The following is a 17422-nucleotide window of genomic DNA, read 5'->3' as shown; positions in this document are numbered from 1 at the left end:
TTTTTTTTTTTTTTTTTTTTTTTTTTGTGGTACGCGGGCCTCTCACTGTTGCGGCCTCTCCCGTTGCGGAGCACAGGCTCCAGATGCGCAGGCTCAGCGGCCATGGCTCACGGGCCCAGCCGCTCTGTGGCATGTGGGATCTTCCCGGACCGGGGCACGAACCCATGTCCCCTGCATCGGCAGGTGGACTCTCAACCACTGCGCCACCAGGGAAGCCCCAAAAATCATCATTTTTATATGTGATCCTTATATACATAAAAAACCTAGAGTCATCAACTGTAAAAGTCTTAGAACTATCAGTCTGATAAAACAGGAGGATATAAGGTAAATATATAATATCAGTAATATTCTATATATAAGCAAGAACTTGTTAAAATATTATTTTTAGAAATTGCATTTACAAAGAGAGTATTGGGGTAATAGAACTGATAATCTTAAAAGGAATGATATACCATGTTCCTAGGTGGCAAGATTAAACATATCATTTTCCTTATGTTCATTTATAGGTCTGATGCAATTCCTGCTGAAATCACAATAGGCTTTCTTTTTTCTTAGAACTGGACAAAATGAATATGTTTATCTGAAAGAATAAAGAAGAGTGAATATAAAAATATGAAAAAAAAAGTAATGCACTGGAACTAGCCTGGGAGGTACAACAGTAGTATTTTAATTAGATTGGGCTTATGCTAGTCTGTTTCTGAACTCTACTGTTCAGTTGATCTGTTTATTCCAATGGCATTACCACTCTATAGCATTTTATTATGTTTAATATTTGCTATATATGATGAGAGATTTGACCTCACTACTAATAAAGCAAACTGAAAGAATGAGATAGAAAAATTGTAACACATTGGCAGAAATTATTAAAGATATTGGTTACGTTTATTGTTGGAGAAACAATGAGGAGATGGATACTGCCCATTAGCATTATTGCTAGTGGAAATATAAATTCATAGAACTTTCTGGAGATCAGTAGGTATCAAAACTCTTGAGTCAAGACTTTGACTTAGGGCTTCCCTGGTGTCGCAGTGATTAAGAATCTGCCTGTCAATGCAGAGGACACGGGTTTGAGCCCTGGTCCTTGAAGACCCCACATGCCACGGAGCAGCTAAGCCTGTGCGCCACAACTACTGAGCCTGCGTTCTAGAGCCCGTGAGCCACAACTACTGAGCCCACGAGCCGCAACTACTGAAGCCCGCGCTCCTAGAGCCCGTGCTCCGCAACGAGAGAAGCCACCACAATGAGAGGCCCACGCACCGCAACAGAGTAGACCCCGCTTGCCGCAACTAGAGGAAGCCCACGCGCAGCAATGAAGACCCAATGCAGCCAAAAATAAATAAATAAAATAAGTAGTTAAAAAAAAAAAAGACTTAAAAATTCCACATCAATATTCTAAAATAATATTGAGACAGGTATGCAAAGGTAGGTTAACACGGATGTTTGTGACAGCATTGTTAGTTTCAAAAAAAGAATAAACATTAGTGAGATCTATAGTTAAATAAATACTGGTACATCCATACAGAAGAACAATATGCAGCCATTAGAAATAATGATTTATACTTGTTAACCAAAACTATCAATACTAAGAGGAGAGGGAAGACTAAAAGGCATGTTTGGAATTACATAGAGTGATTCTATTTTGGCAAAAGACTACCTGTGTGTGTGTATGTATGTGTAGGAAAAAGTTTGAAAATATCAGTCCATGGGAATTTGTGATATTCTGACTCTTTTGTCTCAATCTGGTGTCTCCTTCCTGGGAAACTACAGATATACAGGACCTGGACCCACATTAGATTATCAAGGGAGACTGTCCCCGTCTACCTTCCCCAGAAGAAGGGGGCCTTAGGAATGGTTTTTATCTGGTTTTCCTTCTAATTTGTGCTATCAGCAATATACACTTGCATTTCCTGAGTGAAATTTAACTTGACAAATTAGTAGATTATTCTCCCCACTGCCAGGATACATATATATAAGGAGGGCGGTTTTTGTGTGTTTATAGCTTTATTGAGGTACAGTTGATGTACAGTAGACTGCACATATCTAAAGTATACAATTTGATGAACTTTGACATCTTTATATTCTCATGAAACAGTTAACTGCAATCAAGGTAATGAACATATCCATCACCACTAAAAGTTTCCTTGTGTCCCTTTGTAATTCCTCTCTCACTCCTTTATTCTCTCTCCCTTCTCCTTGCCCTCCTCCACCACATTTTCTAGAATTTCATAATGGAATCATATGGTGTATACTCTTCTTCTGGTCTGACTTCTTTCAATCCGCATCATTATTTCATTGCTGCATCTGAGATGATTTTTTTTCTTCCTTTTTTAGTCTGTTAATATGGTGAATTACATTGATTGATTTTCCAATGTTAAACCAACCTTTCTTTCCTGTGATAAACTCCACTTGGAGTTTTTGCCAAGCCAAACGAGTAAAATATTACTCTTTTATATATTGTTGGACTGGATTTGCTAAAATTTTGTTAATATTTTTTGTCTCTTTGTTCATGAAGGATATCAGTCTGTAGTTTTCTTGTTGTGTCTTTGGTTTAGTATGAGATGGGAAGTGTTCTTTCCTCTTTGCTTTTCTTGATGAATTTGTGTAGAGTTGGTATTATTTTTTCCTTACATTTTTGGTAGAATTCACCAGTAGTACTTTTTTAGCAGTTTTTGTTTTATATTTATTTTTTTCCTTACCTATTCTGTTATCCCAAGGGCAAGAACATGATGTTGCTTTGTGAATGATACAGTACTTTCTGATGTATTATGGGATTTATATTGTAAAAATAATTCATGTAGAATGTCAAAAGCAGTCACCTATGTGGAGTAAACACTGAAAAAAACATTAACACTATTAATTTTGAAAAATCAAATCAGTTCTAGATCCCTTGCATGGTCCTTAACTTCAGGACCTCAATAGGTTATGGTTAAAAAAAGCCTTTAGTCGTTTGTAGACACACTCTAGGGTCTCTACTTGATTTAAGATTTATCACACACCAGAGTTGTTGCTTTCTGTGGCACAGCCTACCCTGGATCTAGCAGCCTAAATGCATCACCATCCCGTCAAAATAGAGTAAATGTGGCTAACCAGTTCCTGGTAGTGGGTGTGTCGCTAATCTGTCTAGGCTAGGTACAGTCTGCTGGGGTTGTGCTGGTGTCATGGCCAAATGGAGTATCTCAAGGACTGTTGTCAGAGGAAAAATAAGCTGACCTAGGGAGTGAGAAAAGGTGACTTGTGGATTCATTTCTAAATTCAAGAAATGAATATTAAGGGAAATTATATTCTCTGAGGCTAGGTGGGCAGAATAATCGGTAAATTAGTAGTGGGCCAGAGCCCTTTAAGCTTCCCCAGGGTACCGCAAAGGATTGCATAAGTAATATAGAGGAGAGAACTGCCCAATCTCAGTAATTTATCACTATGACCTACCTGCAGTCCTAGACACTGAGAACTGATCAAGTCACTTAAAAAAAATTATAGAATAGGTATATTACGTGAAGCCATGAGACCAGAGGTCTGTGTTTCAGGGCAGTGATCATGTCACCTTTAAACTGTAGGGTTTCTAAACATGTTTTTTTGTGTCATGTACCCCTTTTGCAATCTACTGAAGCCTGTATTTCATGAAACAGAATAATGATTTTAAATGTATAAAATAAAATGTAGGGGTTATAAAAGAAACCAATAACATAGAAGTTACTAAAATATTTTTTAAAACAAATGTATGATATAGTGATACATGAGCTTCCTTATTAACACATTAAATAACATCTGTGTCTAATAACTTCCATAATTTTAAAGTACTAATGAATATAAATGGTATTTTGAGATATCTGCAAGCTATAATATGAAGATTTTTTTCACTTCTATAGGCCACAGAAATCCCAGGTACTGTAATACTGTTTCGTAGGACATAGTGAAAATAAGTTTGTAATAGTTCTCCATCTACATTCATAGACTCTGAATTCTCTTCATGGGTAACTTGTGGGTCCTTGGGCCCAGGTTAAGAATTTGCTTTAAAAACTTTGTTTTCCTTATTCTGTTCCTTTCCCTAGGGAGGTAAGCAAAAGATGTTGGAAGCCCAGCCTCAGAGGTATCCCTGTGCCTGAAAGCCTGTCACAAGCGTTGGGAGGCAGAGTAACCCGTCTAAAGGGGAGCTAGTCTTGAATTCTGACCATGTAAACAGGCCTGATTTTCCCTATACAGAGTCTGATAAAAAGAGTCCTGTGGCAGGGGAAAAACTGGCTTAGTTTTTAAAATGTAACATTGTACCCCTAAATGTAGCAGATTGAAACAACAAACTTTTATTATAACAGGAATCCAGGCATGGCTTAGCTAGTTGCTTCTGGCTCAAGGTCTCTCATCAGATTGTTGGCCTGCTTGGGACTGCACTTGAAGGCTCAGCTTGGGGAGAACCTGCTTACAAGCTCACTCATGTGGTTGTTGGCAGGATTCAGTTTCTTACAGGTTGTTGGTCTGAGGGGCCTCGATTCCTTGCTGGCTGTTGACCTCCCAGACCATGTGAGTCTATCCATAGGGTGGCTCAGAATATGGCATTTGGCTTCCCTCAGAGAGTACAAGCAAGAGGGAGCACCCAAAATGGAACCACAGTGTTTTGTAACCTGATGTTGGAAGAGACCTTCTATCACTTTTGCCATATTCTATTTGTTAGAAGCAAGTCACTAAATCCAGCCCAGACTTAAGGGGAAGAGATTATACCGGGCATGAGCACCAGGAGGCAGGAATCACCAGGGAATCCATCTTAGTGGCTGCCTCCCACGACATAAGGACAGTAGTATTATGAATAATTAATTCATGGTTAATCAGACTGTGGTATTGATACTATCTGATAGGTAAGTATTGACTTTGAAACTATGAAAACTACTTCATTGGAAGATTTATATTGTCATTATTTGTCTTTATTTTCCAGAATAACCTGGGTATCTTGTGGTCTGAAAGAGAAGAAATTGAAACTGCACAAGCTTATCTAGAATCATCAGAAGCTCTATATAATCAGTATATGAAAGAGGTATGTTGCATGTCAGATAAATTTTAATTTTTTTTAAAAAAAAAATATTTGTTTGGCTGCACTGGGTCTTAGTTGTGGCACGTGGGATCTTCATTGCAGTGTGCGGGAACTTCTGGTTGCGGCGTGTGGGATCTAGTTCCCTGACCAGGGATCGAACCTGGGCCCCCTGCATTGGGAGCCTGTAGTCTTAACCGCTGGACCACCAGGGAAGTCCCTAAATTTTAATCTTTGATTGAAACTAGTCAAGAATTGACATTAAGAATTCCTCACTCATAATATTGGAATATGACTTTTCAGTATACTTTGGGACCTCTCTATAGAGCTGTCTAGGTGGTCATCTAATAGCTGAAATTATTTTATATTAAAAACTTCAGAGTTCTTAAAAATAACCCTTGGATAAGGTCTAATGGCAGCCTTAATCCAAATATAATTGTGTAAGAAATATTATTCTAATATCCTAAAATACTGATATTTGCATGTTTTCATCTATAATCTAAAATTTCTGTTTTGATTTCCACTGAGGATAGCAGTGCTTAAAGGAAGGCAAACAACTACCTAAGCAAAATATATGAAATATTGGAGGCACTGGTTCTCAAATTTCAGCATGCATCAGAATCACCTGGAGGACTTGTTAACACACAATGCTCATCCCCAGACTCTGATTCAGTAGGTCTGGGTTGGGACTTGAGAATTTGCATTTTTAACAAGGTGCCAGGTGCTGCTGCTAGTTTGAGTACTGCACTTTGAGAACCACTGCTTCAGGGCAGTGATTTTCAATAACTTTTTTTTTTTTTAACTGTAAAACCCTTCTGAAATACAGTATGTAAAAACTGATTGAGGTACTCTGGTTAAACAGGTCAGAAGAACCCTGAGCCCAATCCACTACAGATACCTTCTTCCCTCCCCATTGTGGTAGTACAAAAGAGATGCTGTAGAACTTCTAGGGCTCTGGAGAGCCTAGATTGAAAACTTTTACTTTAGAGGGTCACAGTCCTACAAAGGTGAACTTTGTAACACCACTGTGTTACCGTTCATTTCCTTAGTAAATTTTACCTACCACTTGGCAACCTGGAGGAGGCTATACATGTTTGGGGGCAAGGAGGTGGATAGGAAATCTCTGTACCTTCCACTCAGCTCTGCTGTGAACCTAACACTGCTCTAAAAAATGAAGTCTATTAAAAAAAAACTTGGCAGTCTTCTAAAATTAAAATGGATTTAGTTAATTTTGTTTTGAGGCTATGTGTAGCACTTCTTTCTTTTTTTTTAATATTTATTTTTGGCGCTTTGGGTCTTCGTTGCTGCATGTGGGCTTTCTCTAGTTGTGATGAGCGGGGTCTACTCTTCGTTGCAGTGCGCAGGCTTCTCATTGCAGTGGCTTCTCTTGTTGTGGAGCATGGGCTCTAAGCACGCAGGCTTCAGTGGTTGTGGCACACAGGCTTCAGTAGTTGTGGCTCACAGGCTCTAGAGCGCAGGCTCAGTAGTTGTGGCACACGGGCTTAGTTGCTCCACGGCATGTGGGATCTTCCCAGACCAGGGCTAGAACCTGTGTCTCTGGCATTGGTAGGCGGATTCTTAACCACTGCGCCACCAGGGAAGTCCCAAGCGCGTCTTTAAATAACCAGATATTTTGAGGTTTTTCAAGCCCACGGTTAAGAATCAATGTCTTATCAAGTTCACCAGTGATTTATACTTTGCCAAATTTAGTGGTAAATTCTTAGTCCTCATCTTATTTGACCTATCGGTAGCATTTGGCATAGTTGATCAATCTAGCCTCTGGCTCAGTTGATTAGTCTCTCTTCCTTGACATACTTTTTAAGTTTAGCTGCTGCGTGTCTGTTTTTCCTTCTTTTCAGTCCTTGTTGCATCCTCCTTATATCCCCAACCTTTGAACAGTGGGGTACCCAGAGTTCAGTGTTTCGATGTCTTCTCTTTCCATCTGCATTCATTCCCTTGTTCTAAATATCATCTCTGTGCTGATGACTCCCAAATTATATCCGCAGTCTGTACCTCTCTAATTGCAGACTTGTCTGTCCAACTGCTGATTTGGCACTTGTACTTTTTATGGGGTAGGTATCTCTAAAACTACTAACACTGAGTTTCTGATAGCCTTCCTCTCCCTACCTTGCTTGCTATAAACACCAGCTTCTTTCTTCAGTTGTTGAGGCCTAAAACCTTGGAGATGCCTCTTCTCCTCACACTATCTAATACGTCAGCAAATTCTGTTGGTTTCACTTCTAAATTCTGTCTAGAATCAGACCACTGCTGTCACCATCATCTCTTGTTGTAGTCTCCTAGTTGGTCTTCCTGCTGTCATACCCCCTTCAGTTCAAAGGTATATTAGACCACATCACTCCTTTCCTCAAAATTTTCAGTGGTTTTCCCATCTTACTCAGACTCCAAAGACCCTTGAAGACCGGCAAGTTCGGCAAGTTCATTTTCTGATCTGGCTACTATTACTTCTCTGATTTCATCTACTATTCTCCCCTGTCTTGTTCTGTTCTAGCTATACTGGCCATCTTGTTCTAAAACACAGCAGACAAGCTCCCAACTCAGGGCCTTTGCCCTTCTCTGTTTCCTCTGCTAATGCCACTCTTCCCCTAGATATCTACCTGGGTCACTCCCTCATTTCTTTCAGATTTTTTTTTTAAATAAATTTATTTGTTTATTTTTGGCTGCGTTGGGTCTTCATTGCTGCGCGTGTGGGCTTTCTCTAGTTGTGGAGAGCGGGGGCTACTCTTCGTTGAGGTGCACACGGGCTTCAGTAGATGTGATCGCAGGCTCTAGAGCGCAGGCGCACGGGCTTAGTTGCTCCGCGGCATGTGGGATCTTTCTGGACCAGGGCTCGAACCCATGTCCCCTGCATTGGCAGGCGGATTCTTAACCACTGCGCCACCAGGGAAGCCCCATTTCTTTTAGATTTTGACTCAAACATCTCCCATCTAGTGAGGACTCGTTGGCCACTCATCTGACACTGTAGACCACCCCTCCGCAGCACTTCCTATCCTATCCCCCTTTCCTGCTGTTTTTGCTTTGCACTTATCACTAACATATTCATTTTAATGATTTATTTATCACCCATCTTCAGTACTGGAAAGATAAGCTCCAGGACAACAAGGATATTTTTACTATTATATTCACTGCAGCATCTAGAACAGTATCTATTTCTTGATAACGAATGATATTCTGCCTTGTTCATCCAGATCAACCAAAAAAAGAACAGTGTTACTACCGTGTGAATGCTTGAATGAATTTAATGGAGGGTTTCAGTTTTAAAATATGTAAGGTAGTGTTCAGTTGGAGAAGTTTAATTGCTTATATGGTTTTCTGCTTGTTTGGTATCAGTCAATAATTAATAATTCTGAATAAAAATATTTTTAATATTTCATAAATTATTGACCTAATGGTGGCAGAAGTTAGAATGTCATTTTTAAAAATCTATAGATACAAAATGTAGTTCTAGATAAAGGAGAGATCTAAACAGAGTGGAGAATCACTGAATTTGAAGATAGGAAACCTGGGATTTCTAGTTTGACTTTGGTTGTAACGAACTGACTTGGGAGAATTCAAATTTTCTGTGCCACCTATTCCTCATTTGTAAGATGGGGATACCCCTCCTGTCTCAACAATACAGAAGTGTTACGGGGATCAGATAATAAAGTAGTTAATGCAGAGTCACTAAAAATACACTATCTAATAATTGCAGAATGGTTAAATAAATTATGATACTCTTAGCAAGGGAATGTGATATAACCATTAAAATGATAAATATTTAGATCATCAATACATGGAAAAGGTGTATAATATGTACACCTTGATTACAACTATATTAACATTTTTCCTGGTAAGGCCCTGCAAAGATGAACTAGATGATATAAAACTAACATTTTAGTTTCATAAAACTAACATTTTAGTTTTAGACGATGTAACTAATAAAAACTAGTATTTATTGAGTGCTTAAGCAGGCTACATTTTATTCTCACAACAATACTATGAAAGAGGTACTGTTATTCTCATTTATAGGTAAGGAGTTTGTGATTCAATGAGGTTAGCATATACTATGTGACACAATCAGAATTTAAATATGGTTCATCTGACCCCAAACTTTGGTTCTTTCTACTCTACCATGCTACCTTCCAAGGTAATATTATAGTTAAATATTTAGTGTATTAAAGGGATTCTTTTTCTCCATAAAATTGCTCAAATATAGAATAATAAAAAAGAAAATGTAGTTGTGAAGAGTTATTTATTAGTAGGTTTTGGGTGGGGGGGTGGTAAAGAGACACAATCTTATAAGCCAGAGGGATTTTAAACATTGATTCATTCATTTATTTTCAGATTTGAGATATACTTGATGTATATACTACTGTGTACGTTTAAGATGTACAGTGTGATGATTTGATTCACAGATACATTGCAAATGATTACCATAACAGGGTTAGTTAACACCTCCATCACCTCACATAATTACCTTTTTTTTTGTTTTTGTGATGAGAATATTTAAGATTTACTATCTTAGCAACTTTTTTTTTTTCAGGTTTTAAAACTTTTTATTTGCATATTAAAAAAATTGTGCATTCCAATAATTAAAATCATTTGAACAACAACAAAAAAAATGGCACTGATTAAACTGCATTTTACAGCCCGCAGGACACCCTGGACCAGCTTGCTCTTTACTCTAGATTTCACTGTCGTCCCACCCAGCCTCCTTCACCAACATGCAAGTTCTTTTCCTTCCCTGCCAGCCAGACAGGCGGATGGGAAGCAGGCGCGGCCTTCGTTGTCAGTAGTTCTCCATTCTTTGATGTGAAAAAGGGCAGCACAGTCATTTAAACTTGATCCAACCTCTTTGCATCTTACAAAGTTAAACAGCTAAAAGAAGTAAAATAAGAAGGCAATGCTCGTGGAATGTACAGTGCATATTGGCGGCGCACACCTCATTACAACTCGCCTGCTTGCTTCTCCTGTTCAGTCGTTTCTTGTGAAGGCAGTGGATTTTTCTCTTTCGTTTCTGTTTTCTTCAGTTTCGACTTATCGAATTTCTCAATCTCAGCCATATCGGGTTTGTCAGACATGGCTGCAGAGGAAGCGGAGCGAGTTACGAGCGAACGAGGTCCGACCTGCGCAGTGGTCGCCGCCGAGTCTATCTTAGCAACTTTTGAGTATACAGTACAGTATTTTTTTTTTTTAAGATTTATTGTTTATTTATTTATTTTTGGCTGCATGGGATCTTAGTTGCGGCACACGGGATCTTTGTTGAGGCATGCGGGATTTTTCATTGCAGTGCACGGGCTTCTCTCTAGTTGTGGCTTGTGGGTTTTCTCTTCTCTAGTTGTGGCGTGCGGGCTCCAGGGCGCGTGGGCTCTGTAGTTGTGGCATGCAGGCTCTCTAGTTGAGGTGCACGAGCTCAGTAGTTGTGGCGTGTGGGCTTAGTTGTTCTGCGGCATGTGGGATCTTAGTTCTCTGACCAGGGATCAGACCCGTGTCCCCTGCATTGGAAGGCAGATTCTTTACCACTGGACCACCAGTGAAGTCCCTACAATACAGAAGTATTAACTGTAGTTAACATGGTGTACAATTAGATCCCCAGAACTTATTAATCTTATAACTGGAAGTTTGTACCCTTTGCCAAACATTTCCCCGTTTCCCCCATCACCTCAGCCCCTGGCAACCACCGTTATACTCTCTGTTTCTAGTTCACCATTTTTTTTTTTTTTTTTAAGATTCCACGTACAAGTGATACCATACAGTATTTGGAAGATGACCATTTTAAAAGCATTTGGCACACATTATAAAATTGCTTTCCAAAAAGACTACTAATGTATCCTTACTCCACTAGTGTATGAGAATTCTCATCTCCTTCACAACTTTTCCTTATATAGCTTTAAAAAAAAATCTTTGCTAATATAGGCAGAATGGTCTCATTTTAACTCAAATTTCTTTGATTAAAGAGATTAATTTTAAAATATTATTTTCTGTTTGTATTTTCTCTTTTGAAAGTGTTCATGGTTTTTTACATTTATTTACTCATTTGTGTTTTCTTGCTAATTTTTTGCTCTTTTATGTTAAATCTTTTAAAATTGAGTTATAATTGGCATATTACATATTAGTTTAAGGTGTACAACATAATGATTCAAAATATGTATATATTATGATCACCACAGTAAGTCTTGTTAATATTCATCACCACACATTTTACAATTTTTTCTTGTGAGAACTTTTAAAAGCCACTCTCTTAGCAACTTTCAGATATACAATACAGAATTAAAAAAAAAATTTATTGGAGTATAGTTGATTTACAGTGCTGTATTAGTTTCAGGTGTACAGCAAAGTGAATCAGTTATACATATGCATATATCCACTCTTTTTTAGATTGTTTTCCCATAAGGGCCATTGCAGAGTATTGAGTAGAGTTCCCTGTGCTGTACAGTAGGTCCTTATTCGTTATCTATTTTATATATAGTAGTGTGTATATGTCAATCCCAATCTTCCAATTTATCCCTTCCCCCCACTTACCCCCTGGTAACCATAAGTTTGTTTTCTACACCTGCAACTCTATTTCTGTTTTGTAGATAAGTACATTTGTACCTTTTTTTTTTTTTTTTTTGGCCGTGCCCCACGGCGTGCAGGATCTTAGCTCCTTGACCAGGGATTGAACCCATACCCACTGCAGTGGAAATGGTAGAGTCTTAACCACTGGACCCATTGCGTGCAGGATCTTAGTTCCTTGACCAGGGATTGAACCCATTCCCACTTCAGTGGAAACGGTAGAGTCTTAACCACTGGACCACCAGAGAAGTCCTTGTACCCTTTTCTTAGATTCCACATATAAACAATATCATATAATATTTGTCTTTCTCTGTCTGACTTACTTCACTCATTATGACAATCTCTAGGTCCATCGATGTTGATGCAAGTGGCATTATTCCGCTCCTTTTTATGGCTAATATTCCATTGTATATATGTACCACATCTTTATCCATTCATCTGTCGATGGACATTTAGGTTGGTTCCATTTCCTGGCTATTGAAAATAGTGCTGCAGTGAACACTGGGGTGCATGTATCTTTTCCAGTTTTGGTTTTCTCTGGATATGTGCCCAGGAGTGGATTGCTGGATCATACAGAATTATTAACTGTAGTCACCATGCGATACATTATATCCCCAGGCCTTATTTATTTTATAACTGGAAGTTTGAATCTTTTAACTGCCTTCATTTGCCCTTTCTGACCACCCCCCAACCTTTTGCTTCTAGAAACCACAAACCTAATCTGTTCTATGTATCTGTGAGGTTGGTTGGTTGAAGATCCCACACGTGAGATCACTGGTAGTATTTGTCTTTTCTTGTCTGACTTACTTCACTTTGCATAACATCCTCAAGTTCTATCCATGTTGCAAGTGGCAAGATTTCCTTCTTCTTTTTTTTTTTTTTTTTTGTGGTACGCGGGTCTCTCACTGATGTGGCCTCTCCCGTTGTGGAGCACAGGCTCTGGACGCGCAGGCTCAGCGGCCATGGCTCACGGGCCCAGCCGCTCCGGACACACAGGCTCAGCGGCCATGGCTCACAGGCCCAGCCACTCCGCGGCATGTGGGATCTTCCCGGACCGGGGCACGAACCCATGTCCCCTGCATCGGCAGGCGGACTCTCAACCACTGCGCCACCAGGGAAGCCCTATTTTGTTCTTTTTTATGGCTAAGTACCTTATAAATCATTTTTCAGTACACTTTCGTGGCATGAAGTGCAACTCATATTGGGCAATTATGACCACTACTGTGCTTTCTGGGTAGCAGTCTACCAGTTTTCCTTTAGGAACCACCCACCCCCAAGTCTCTGTCCATGTGGTTTGGTGGGGCTTCCCCTGTTTCAGCTCCAACGGTGCATATGAAATTCATGCCTGGCCAATGAAAGTTCTCTCCTAGGCCAGAGTAGTTGGCCCAGGGACAGTCTTGGAAGGAAGTTGGGTGAATCAGAGTCAATACTCATCATCCTGGGTTGTGCTAAAGTACTGGGAGAGGGGACTGCCATGCTGCTAAGCTGGCAAGATGTAAGCCTGGTGATGCGGGGTCCTGTTCATAGAAGGAGGTGCCTGGAAACCAAGAGAGGAAAGTAGATCCAAGCAGTGAAGAAAGACACAGGCCTCAGTTATTTAAGCCAATATATTTCTTTTCTTCTCCTCCTCCTCCCTCTCCTTCTCCGTTTTTGTTTTCGCTTTTTTTGTTGTTGTTTGCTTGCAAGGAGTTGCAACTAACTAGCCCAGTATGGCAGGCAGAATAATGGCCTCCCCAAGATGTCTCTGTCCTAATCATCCTAATCCTTGGAACCTGTTACCTTACATGGCCAAGGGCAATTAAGGTTGCAGATGGAATTAATGCTGCTAATCAGGTGATCTTAAAAGAGGGAGTGGCCTGGATTATCCAGGTGGGACCCATGTAATCACAAGCGTCTTTAAAAATGGAAGCCAGAGGCAGAAGGAAAGTTCAGGGTGATGTGGTGTGAGAAGGTGCGGTTTGCCTTTGCTGGCTTTGAAGATGGACTAAAGGGCCACAAGCCGAGGAATGCAGAAGCCGGAAAAGGTAAGGGAGCAGATTCTCCTCTGGAGTTTCCAGAAAGAAAGGCAGCCCTGCCAACACCTTAGTTTCAGCCCGGTGAGACCCATGTCAGACTTTTAGCCTATAGAACTATAAGGGGACACATCTGGGTCATTTTAAGCCACCAAGTTTTGGGCAGTTTGTTACAGCAGCCACCAACAGTGTGGTAATTTGTTACAGTTAAGCTTAGAAAATTAAACACCGTGCGTTCTACCCGTTGCCTCCCAACACTGCCCTGTGAAAGCACAGCCGGTGGTTCCACACGCCCGCGGGCCAAGCCCACAGTCCTCACCGGGAATTGAGGGCTTGCGTGGGCCGCCTGGCCGGCCTCAGCCTATTTTTCCAGCCTCATGGCTCCATCAGTGCTCCTTTCAGTAGTTTCTTCAGCTAGGGTTACTCTTCTCACTTTCCTCTCCAGGCCCTTGGTGTTGAGGCTGAGCCGCCCCTCCTTTCCAGCCCTCCCCCCACAGATGATGCCTTGCTCTCCTTTCTGCCATTGTAGCACTCCGACACGCCCGTCCCTTCCTTCAGGGCTCAGCTCTCCTCGCATCTGCCCGCACAAACCCTCATTTGGGCCTGGACACTCCTGCCTAAAGCTGTGACAGTTTCAGATGTGCGAGGACAATGGTTTGTCCCCTTAGTGCTGTGTTCCTGGTCCTGGAGGGACCTGCCCAGGCTGGGCATCTGGTGCTCTCAGCACTTCCAAGCCCTGCTTCTTGGGAGAAAACGGGCTCTGAGAGGGCAAGCGATGCCCCCCAAAGCCTCCGAGCTTTCAGTCCACAGGTCTTTCCACTTTTCCCTGCGGCCTTCAGGCCCTCAGTAGAGATGTTGCACGTGTGATTGCTTGTTTCCTCAACGCGGCTGGATGACTCACCAACCTCCACAGACCAGCCATCCCTGCCTGCGTTCAGCAGGGCTCCCTCCCTCAATGTCCCCAAGCTGAAACCGCAGAAATGCATCTGGGGTAGGGGGAGCCTCCAAGAACCTCCACTTTTTTATGTCTCAGGGCAGAAAGAATCCATCGAGAGGCAAAGTGATAGAAGTGATTTATTAAAATAGGACACTTGTGAGGCTTACAAGCAGGTGAGCAAGGGAGTGCTGTACCCTGAGAACGTAGTGGGCTACAGTTTTATAATCAAAATTGGGGAGGGGGAGAAGGCCACCTTCTTCCTCGTTCTTTTTTTTTTTTTTTTTTTGGCGGTATGCGGGCCTCTCACTGTTGTGGCCTCTCCTGTTGCGGAGTACAGGCTGCGGACGCGCAGGCTCAGAGGCCATGGCTCACGGGCCCAGCCGCTCCAGACGCACAGGCTCAGCGGCCATGGCTCACGGGCCCAGCCACTCCGCGGCATGTGGGATCTTCCCGGACCGGGGCACGAACCCGTGTCCCCTGCATCGGCAGGCGGACTCTCAACCACTGTGCCACCAGGGAAGCCCTCTTCTTCTTTTTTTTAATGGCTGAATGATACTCCATTGTGTGTGTGTGTATACACATTTTCTTTATCCATTCATCCACTGACAGACACTAAGTTGTTTCCATGTTTGGCTATTGTAAATGTTGCAGTGAACATGGGGTGCAGATAACTTTTCAAGTTAGTGTTTTTGTTTCCCTTGGATAAATAAACAGAAGTGGAATTGCTGGATCACATGGTAGTTCTATTTTTAATTTTTTTTTTTGCCGTACGCGGGCCTCTCACTGCTGTGGCCTCTCCCGCTGCGGAGCACAGGCTCCGGACGCACAGGCTCAGCGGCCATGGCTCACGGGCCTAGCCGCTCCGCGGCATGTGGGATCTTCCCGGACCGGGGCACTAACCCGTGTCCCCTGCATCGGCAGGTGGACTCCCAACCACTGCGCCACTAGGGAAGCCCTATTTTTAATTTTTTGAGGAACCTCCAGTTGTTTTCTATAGTGGTGGCACCAATTTGCATTCCAACCAACAGTGCAGCAGGGTTCTCTTTTCTCCACATCCTTGTCAACACTTGTTATTTCTTGTGTTTTTAATAATAGCCATTCTAACAGGTATGAGATAATATTTCATTGTGGTTTTGATTTGCATTTCCCTGATGATTAGTGATGTTGAGCGAGCTTTCATGTGTGTGTTGGCCATCTGTATGTCTCCTTTGAAAAAATTCAGATCTTTTGCCCATGTTCTAATCAGATTTCTTTTTTTTTGGCTATTGAGTTGAATGAGTTCTTTATATATTTTGGATATTAACCCCTTATTGCATATATGATTTGCACATATTTTCTTCCGTTTGATAGGTTGCCTTTTCATTTTGTTGATGGTTTCCTTTGCTGTGCAGAAGTTTTTTTTTAAATGTTTGATGTATTCCCACTTATTGATACTTTATTTATTTAACAAACATTTATAGTAGCACTTGTGGACACTTACAGGTGATTTACAAATTTTAACTCATTTAATTCTCATGACAACTTAAGCGGTAGATTTTTTTTTTTTTTTCTGTATGCGGGCCTCTCACTGTTGTGGCCTCTCCTGTTGCGGAGCACAGGCTCCGGACGCACAGGCTCAATGGCCATGGCTCACAGGCCCAGCCGCTCCGTGGCATGTGGGTTCCTCCCAGACCGGGGCACGAATCCGTGTCCCCTGCATCGGCAGGCAGACTCTCAACCACTGCGCCACCAGGGAAGCCCAAGAGGTAGATATTTTTATTATTTTATAGATGAGAGAACACATGCACAAGAGATTACATGACTTGCCCAAGTCCACACACCAGTAAGTTGCAAAGCTGGGGTTACAACCTATTGTTAACGTGGTCTGACTCCACACCACACACTTTTAACCACTATATCCTACTGCCTCCCTTAGTAGTTGGACTTAGTCTAAAACACAAGTATGAAGTGCTCCTTTAAGAACTGTGTAGTGTAGCGAGGACTCCATATCTGTACCAAAATAATGATGGCAGATAAAAGAAATGTGCTGTAAGCAGAGTGCATAGACTAAGCGTTCCTATTTGCTTTGTCGGTTTAATTCACTAGACATTTATTGTTTTTACTTTGTGCCAGGTACTATGCACAATGCAGGGGAATCAAATATGAATAAAATATGGTCCTGACGCATGACAAGCTTCCCCTGGAGGAGAAAGATTGGAGCAAATCAACATGTTAATTACACCCACAAGAAATTTTAAAATGTACTTTTAGGTTTTTTTTTTTTTTGGTTGCGTTGGGTCTTTCTCTAGTTGATGCGTACGGGCTTTCTTTAGTTGCGGTGAGCAGGGGCTATTCTTCGTTGTGGTGCCCGGGCTTCTCATTGCGGTGGCTTCTCGTTGTGAAGCATGGGCTCTAGGCGTGCGGGCTTCAGTAGTTGTGGGGCGTGGGCTTAGTAGTTGTGGCTTGTAGGCTCTAGAGCGCAGGCTCAGTAGTTGTGGTGCACAGGCTTAGTTGCTCCGTGGCATGTGGGATCTTCCCAGACCAGGGATCGAACCTGTGTCCCCTGCCTTGGCAGGCGGATTCTTAACCACTGCGCCACCAGGGAAGTCCCTAGTTTTTTTTTTAATTTTTATTTATTAAAAAAATACATATTTTTTAACATTTATTTATTTATTTGGCTGTGCCGGGTCTTAGTTATGGCATGTGTGGGATCTTTAGTTGCAGCATGCAGGATCTAGTTCCCTGACCAGGGACTGAACCCGGGCCCCCTGCATTGGAAGCGCAGAGTCTTAACCACTGGACCACTAGGGAAGTCCCTAATTTTTATTTTATACTGGAGTATCATTGATTAACAATGTTGTGTTAGTTTCAGGTGTACAGCAAAGTGATTCAGTTATACAAGTATCTATTCTTTTTCAAATTCTT

At 41.5% G+C, this 17422-nt stretch overlaps 1 protein-coding gene and 1 pseudogene across 3 annotated transcripts in view; one reads left to right on the top strand and one right to left on the bottom strand.

Annotated features, from left to right (window-relative positions):
* Positions 1-17422, top strand: part of KIFBP (kinesin family binding protein) — a 41883-nt gene that overhangs the window by 2492 nt on the left and 21969 nt on the right. For both annotated transcript variants that reach the window (XM_027130070.1, XM_027130069.1), the window contains exon 2: positions 4925-5023. In XM_027130070.1, coding sequence (XP_026985871.1) covers positions 4925-5023 — 99 coding nt within the window. The remainder of the gene's footprint in view (positions 1-4924; positions 5024-17422) is intronic.
* Positions 9544-10180, bottom strand: LOC113632655 (thymosin beta-4 pseudogene; annotated as a pseudogene). The gene has a single exon (XR_003437910.1). The product of XR_003437910.1 is annotated as a thymosin beta-4 pseudogene (transcript).

Source organism: Aethalodelphis obliquidens, unplaced genomic scaffold (genome assembly GCF_003676395.1).
Source record: "Aethalodelphis obliquidens isolate GAN/ISIS:26980383/991018 unplaced genomic scaffold, ASM367639v1 scaffold37, whole genome shotgun sequence".
NCBI classification, from domain to species: Eukaryota; Metazoa; Chordata; class Mammalia; order Artiodactyla; family Delphinidae; genus Aethalodelphis; species Aethalodelphis obliquidens.
This window is presented reverse-complemented; position numbering and strand designations above follow the sequence as displayed.